The following is a 6,641-nucleotide window of genomic DNA, read 5'->3' as shown; positions in this document are numbered from 1 at the left end:
ATCACCTATAGAACCTGTTGTATCTGTTCTTCAACCTTACATGCGTTCTTGGAATGACATAGAACCTTGCAAGGAGCGTAAGCTCACGGGAGGGAGTTATTAGGAGAGGAGAGAGGGAGATATTGAATTGTGAGATGGGAGAAGAGATAGATTGCAAGATGAGATGTTGATTGTGAGCAAAGGAGAGGTGATATAGTCTGTACACCAGTTGACAACTTTCTGTTTGAGCTTGTCCACCATGTCTGGGTAAGCTCCGTCCCACCACAGCTCAGGAGGCTACGAAAAAGCGTGAGGGGAGGAAGGGTTGAGACGGGGAGAGGGAGGATGGAAGAGGAGGAGGACATAGCACGCAGACGAAGGCACAAGGATTGGATTGAGGTCATGGAGGAGGAGGAGGGCGATAACAAAGAGGAGGAGGAGCAGGAGGAGGAGCAGGAGGAGGAGCAGGAGGAGGAGGAAGGGGGAGCAGGAGGAGCAGGAGCAGGAGGAGGAGCAGGAGGAGGAGCAGGAGCAGGAGCAGGAGCAGGAGGAGCAGGAGGAGCAGGAGGAGCAGGAGGAGCGGGGTTAGGGGGAGAAGGAGACGGGGATGGGAGGGAGGGCAAGGGAAGGAAGGAGGGAGCGAGGGCTATGCAGGTATGGGAGACAGAGGTAAAGAAAGGAACAGAACGAGGGATTAGGGCAAATCGATCGGGGTGTCTAGGGTAGTAATGGACACTTCGATCAGGTGCTGCTGAACACATGGAAGTTGGTCAGAGATGTGTTGTAGATGGAAACACCGGTAAGAACTCAACTTGTTCAGCTCTCTGCTGACAGTCTTGTTTTAGGTGAAATCGCGTTTCTTGGCTCCGATCTTCCAGATCTCCCATCTGGAATGTATGTGCCATGGCCCTGCACTGTTTTCCTCCCTTGCCGATTATCTCACAATCTGTGTGTTGTTGCTCCGATGTTGTGCGATGAAAGAATGCTGCGTTCTGCCTGGACCTGCTGACGTTCTGCACAAGGTGGGTCGGAGTTGTGTATGATCAGCCAGTAGGCAAGAATGACGGAACTATCAAGGTCAGGAGGAGGATGGGCGGAGGATGGAGGGAGGAAAGTGGAGGAGAGAGGAGAGAGGAGAGAAGACAGGGGATGGAGGGCGGAGGAGAGAAAGAGGCAGAAGGAGAGAGTTGGGTGTAGGGAGGAGCATGCATGAGGAGGAGGCAGGAGGCAGGAGGCAGGAGGCAGGAGGCAGGAGGCAGGAGGCAGGAGTAGAGGCGCTGCCGTCATGATGGGCTGGGTAGGGGAAGAAATATTTCAAGTGCCAGAAGAACCATGGCCATCTCGTGCGGTGAAGGAGGGCGAGGAAGGAGATCCTGCGTGTCTGACGCCTCGATGTCAGCCCGGACAAGGTCAAGGTCCTCTATGCCGAGACAGCGTTGCTGGGGAGAAAGGTGATACCTGACTGCTCTATTCCAAAGCAAGGGGAGAGGGAGGGGGGAAAGGGGACGGGGGGGGGGGGGGGGGGGAGGGAGGAAGGAGAAGGCCTGGAGAGAGGAACGGAAGGAGCGAGGCAGGCAGGGAAATAGCAATGCAGGGAAAGAGGAGGTACGAAAGGAGAGATGAATGGGAGGAGGTAGGAGGGTAGCGACGGAGAGACGGAGAGACGGAGGATGCGAAGGCGTCGGAGGGGATCGGTTCGCCACTCACTCTCCTACAGGCGACGGCTGGTCATGCCTCCCGCAGCCACGCGCTCAACGACAAGTCGTCGCGTCTGCTGCCCGAGGCTGAGCTGACGCTGACGCAGCTACATGGAAAACTTTCACGCCGCATACGCCCTGCTGAGTGGCGAGACGCCCGAGGCGGCAAAGCAGCAAGTGGCCAAGACAACACAAGGAGCTGCGAGGATGAGCGGTCTCCTCCTCTCCTCCTCTCCTCCTCTCCTCCCTCACCTTCACTTGTTGCTATCCTCTTCCCCTCCTACCCCAGTGGGGAGTGATCGCGATGATGATCAGCGTTGGAATCGATCGGAAAGCTGACGACTCAACTTGAAACTTTATCCATTTGGAGCACAAGAGCGTCTTGGAAATCTGGGCCGGAGGTGGACTACCTAACATCTTGTTCCTTTTTCTCTCACACTTTACTTCTCCTTACGTTTTTCTCAACTCCATCCATCCTTCCATCCATCTTGCTGATCGCTCCCTCGCTCCATAATCCTCCTCACATCCTTCGTCGTTCCCTTCTCCTCCATCCCTCCTTTCTCCTTCCCTCGCCCTCACTCATTCCTCTTCTTTCCTCCTCCGTCCTCTACGACTGACCAACCTGATGATTCAGAACGCTGAAGGAACTTTGCTGGACCTGAGCGACCGCCCCAACACTTGCATCAGCGTCTGGTACAGGGAGGCGAGCAGCTGGGGACTAGCTGACAGCCCTGCTGAAGGGGAGGTGAAGCAGTCATCGGCTCTACCGATCACGCGCTCTACGGCATCGACCTAGTCAAGCAGAGGAAATCGCGAACCCTCTACACCAAGGTCGCTCGACCCTCCGCTCCTCCTCGCTCACCTCGTCCCTCCTCAGACCCACGGCCACACTGAGTGGGTCACCTGCGTCTCCCATACCGCAGATGGCCGCGTCCTCTCGGGGGGTATGGACGGGAAACTCTGCTTGTGGAACAAAGCTGGTGCGCTACTTGAAGACCGGCTCCTCCCTCTCTCCCTCCCTTGCGCTTCCTCTTTCTTTTCTTCTCGTCTCTTCCTTCGTCCTCAACCCTCAATGCCACTCTAACTTCTCTACCCCCCGCTTCCTGCTCCTCCCTCCCTCCTCCCTCCTCCCTTCTCCGTCTTCCATTCATCCTCGTATTTCTCCTCGTCGCTCACATGCTGCAACGTGGACAGGAGCTCAATGCTCTGATCTGCAAGGACATTCGGCAAGCATCAGTGACATGAAGGCAGTGCAGAGCGACGGAGGTTCTCCTCCCCCCTCGCCGTAAGACAGTTGTAGTCACATCCTCGTTGCTCGCTGCTTCAGGTGGCAACTTCGCCTTCACCTCGAGCTACGACAAGACGGTTCCCCGATAGCCGTCAGACGACGCTTCAAGTCACACCCTCCTTTCAGGTGTGCGTGTGGGACCTGAGCAAACATGCCAGTCGAGCCCTTGCGTCTTCGCTGAAAGGTGACCTTTCTCTTCCTCCAAAAGCTTCCTGTGACGAGCTGGTCAGGGCACTCGGCACCGGTTCTCTGCATGGCTGTGGTGCGAGCAAGTGAGGAGGAGGTCGGTCCTGAACCGCAAGAGCAGGCGGAGACGAGCAGCCTTGTCTCGGGGGACAGAGACGGTGTCGCCATGTTGTGGGACGTGGAGGTGGAAGAGGCCGAGGAGGGCTGGGGAAGTGAACCTCAGGATTGAAGTCCTGTCGGAGCAGGCGAACAAGTCGAGGAGAATACCGGGACATGGCGGGCACATAACAAGCCTGGCATGGCTTGACGGCAATACCTTCCTAGTAGGAGCACAGGTCTCCTCACCCCCCACCCTCCCGTCGTTTTCTCTCTCCTCCTCTTCACCACATCCTGACCTGAAGGGAGTGCAGGATGGCAAAGTGAAGGTATGGGACGTGAGAGAGGAGCGGTTTATCCATCAGATTGCAGCACATGTTACCCAGCAAGGTCTTTCTCCATCCATGAGATCGTCATGATACATCTAACGCCCAAGACTCAGGTTCGGGCGCCGTAGGAAACATCGTCGTCAGGAGAACCTCTCCCAACATGGCTACGACAGACGTGGTAACTGCCGGAGCAGACTGCCGGGTTCAGGTGGAAAGAAACAACCATCCATACGTCAGGTTGAGATGGCAATCAGGTTCTTGACGCAAGGAGTGGGTTTCAGCCAAGGTTCACCTTCACAGAGCACAAGGTACATCTAGTTACGTGTTCAATGTACAAACTCAGTTCAACCTCGAGGACTTCATATACTCTCTCGCCATGGCTGGAAGTATCATTCTTAGTGGAGCTGGTGACGGAATGCTGCTCGCCCACGACGTAGAGACAGGTGACAACATCCTCGTCTTCTCCTTTCCTCATTGTTCTCAGGTGCCGTCTGCTGGGGGTTGGGGGCGAACAAAGCTGCGGTTCGTTGCATCGCATCAGCTGAGGTGATGGCGGGGAAGTCAACCAGCGAGGTAATTGACCGCACAGTCGGGCCTGAGATCTGATTCACATGAAACAGCTGCTGGTCACATCGGGGGATGACGGGAAGGCACTCCTGTACAACTTCACCTGACTTAGCCGTTTGAACTTCTTTGTTGCTTCTAGTAGCGATCAACACGTGCTGCTCTTTCCCTTGGTCGACCTCGAACTCAAGTGACTCTCCCTACCGAGCCGCTGCCAGCAGGGATGTCCAACCCAGAAACAATCGCGGTGCCTGCTCCAACACTGTCCCACCTCTGCCTCCTCTTGCCTTGCTTTCCCTTTGACAACGATTGTTTCGGAGACGCGAGAAGGGGTCATGATGTGTTTCTTTGCATGCTTTCACGTTCAAACGAATCTGAAAAACGCGTGAGGCTTCGCTGCTTGAATCTTTGACTGTGAAGCAGCGACCCTTGCTGCCCGCTGCCTTGTAAGTGTGCTCAGGGGTTTGGATTCAAATTCTGGGAGGGTATTCCAATCTTTCCCCAGCTAGCTGCGACCACTTGCGGCAGGGAGGTGGGACCCTTGAGCTTGGTTCCTTTGATGTTGGCGTAAGAGAAACAGACCTGATCCTCTCCCCTGCTTGTCTGCGGCAGTCCTGTCGTGGCTGGGGGGAACACGGCGGGCCCGCCGCCAACCCCGACGATGGACCATTCGCAGTCCTTGATGCTGTAGCCGTACTTGGCCAGACACGCGCCTCCGTCGTTCCTGACTTGCTTGAGAATCGTGTTGGGGATAGTCTCCTCGCACTCAGAGCACCTGGAACATTCATCAGAAGAGGCGTACGAGGATGGCAGTACTGACGCTGGGAAGCAGGGGCAGTTCTCGATCGGTCTCAGAAAGATCCAAGTCTCATTGTCATATCGCCATGAGCCCCTTCCATGCACTTGCGTCAATCTTCAGTCGCACTGCTTTCACAAGATATACTTGTAGAGAGGGGTGTCTTTGACAGTCGTGGTTCCATCGTACCATGCAAACTGATTGCAGAATGAGCCGTACACAAACTTGAAGCCGAAGAAGTCAGGTGTCAAGACATCAGCTCGTCAAGAGGTACCGGAGAAGTATTGGGTACAGCAAACCGGCTGTAAAGCCTCGAAGAGATGGTGTTTCCAAACCGATCTGTTGGTTTGATCTCAGTTTGATATCCCCCTGTCGAGCAACCGTTATGAATCGTTGCAGCACACACATGCGACAAAGCAACAAACCCTGAGGATATCCAGGGTATAGGATATAATTGCTTCCGTATTGGTCGTAAGGACGAAAATAACATTCTTGCTTAACGTAGGAGCTTGACATGAGGTTCAGAATGTTGTCACATGCGGTCAACCTCTACTTTACCTGTCACCCTCGCGAATGGTCCAGTTGAGAGCATCGTTGATGCAATTCATCCGATCAGACCAGCAGGCTCGGATGTTTCCGGTTGTTTGCTTGGTGCCATTCACATCACTTACAAGTTGGTAAATCAACACGTTCCACGTGTAACGATAAGGAAACGGGCCGCGGCAAGGATTGGTGATCACCCCTCCAAGAGGACCGAACATCTCATTGTACGTGTACGTAATCTCCCACGTTCCAGCCACATAGGGGATCTCGTTTGTTTGATTCTGCGCACGACAACCTACCAGCAATCGAATCAGATGTTGAAAGTGTTTCAGAGACTTCATGCAGGCATACCGGATGTGAGCAGCGCGAGCAAGAACAGAGATGAAATGATCTTCATTCTATCTACCCCTGTGACTTTGCTGGAGGAGGTTAAGCGTCGGCCAGAACCAGCTCCAACATGTCCAGTGCATGTAAAGTTCACCATGGAAGAGAAGTCCCAAAAGGTCGAGCAAACATCCCTCTTGAACCCATCACTCCATCACTCCATCGTCTCAGCTCTTCATTCAAGAATCTGATATCTTCACCTCAGTCCGATCATCAACATCTCACCATCTTGCCATCACGTTCCGAGCCCGTCCTCGCTCTCTCCTCACCTGCCGACCATGATCGCCCCTCGACGTGGAGGGTCGCAGCCCCGGCGGCCCGGCCCTCAGAACTGAGGCGGGCCTGCATTTGTGCGGCGGCGGCCGGCCCCCGCGCCGGGCCGGGTTCCGAACCCGGTGATCGGACCGTCACGGCGTAGCCTGAACGGTTGACCATCGGACCGAGAGTCCCAGCCCCAGCGGCCCGCCGCCGGTCTGTCACCCGGTGACCGGGGTCTGGGGCTCGATTACGCCGGAGTACCTTACCGTACTTTACCCCCTGGCCGCTGTGGCCGCCTCCGCCGACCGTCTCAGTGCCACTGAGAAAAAGAGGAGCAGTCCTCTTGTTGTCTCAAGCTCTGACGGCGTAGCCGGGTTCTGTGATCCAGGCATCCGATGATCGTCTCAACTTCCTAGCGGCTTTTTCAATCATACTACGTTATCATACGGTATCACGCCCCGTTAGCCTTCCGAAGGGCCGCACGGTGGCCGGCTTTTACTCAAAGTTAAGTTAAAAACCAG

General features: G+C 55.2%; 1 protein-coding gene across 1 annotated transcript; it reads left to right on the top strand.

The window, feature by feature from the left end:
* Positions 1–635: 635 nt before the first annotated feature.
* GUITHDRAFT_165675 (hypothetical protein) lies at positions 636–4,779 on the top strand (the record flags this gene model as incomplete). The annotated part of the gene is made up of 22 exons (XM_005823539.1): positions 636–648; positions 725–778; positions 825–873; positions 1,002–1,056; positions 1,281–1,327; positions 1,379–1,430; positions 1,697–1,740; positions 1,784–1,853; positions 2,311–2,369; positions 2,417–2,507; positions 2,554–2,656; positions 2,871–2,942; positions 3,004–3,041; positions 3,091–3,148; positions 3,195–3,247; positions 3,272–3,334; positions 3,396–3,485; positions 3,561–3,636; positions 3,689–3,783; positions 3,830–3,883; positions 3,919–4,018; positions 4,060–4,779. The coding sequence occupies 22 exons, from the start codon at positions 636–638 to the stop codon at positions 4,179–4,181; spliced, it is 1,458 nt and encodes a 485-aa protein (XP_005823596.1). The 3' UTR covers positions 4,182–4,779.
* Between the last annotated feature and the right edge of the window lie 1,862 nt (positions 4,780–6,641).

Source organism: Guillardia theta (genome assembly GCF_000315625.1).
Source record: "Guillardia theta CCMP2712 unplaced genomic scaffold GUITHscaffold_106, whole genome shotgun sequence".
NCBI lineage: Eukaryota > Cryptophyceae > Pyrenomonadales > Geminigeraceae > Guillardia > Guillardia theta.
This window is presented reverse-complemented; position numbering and strand designations above follow the sequence as displayed.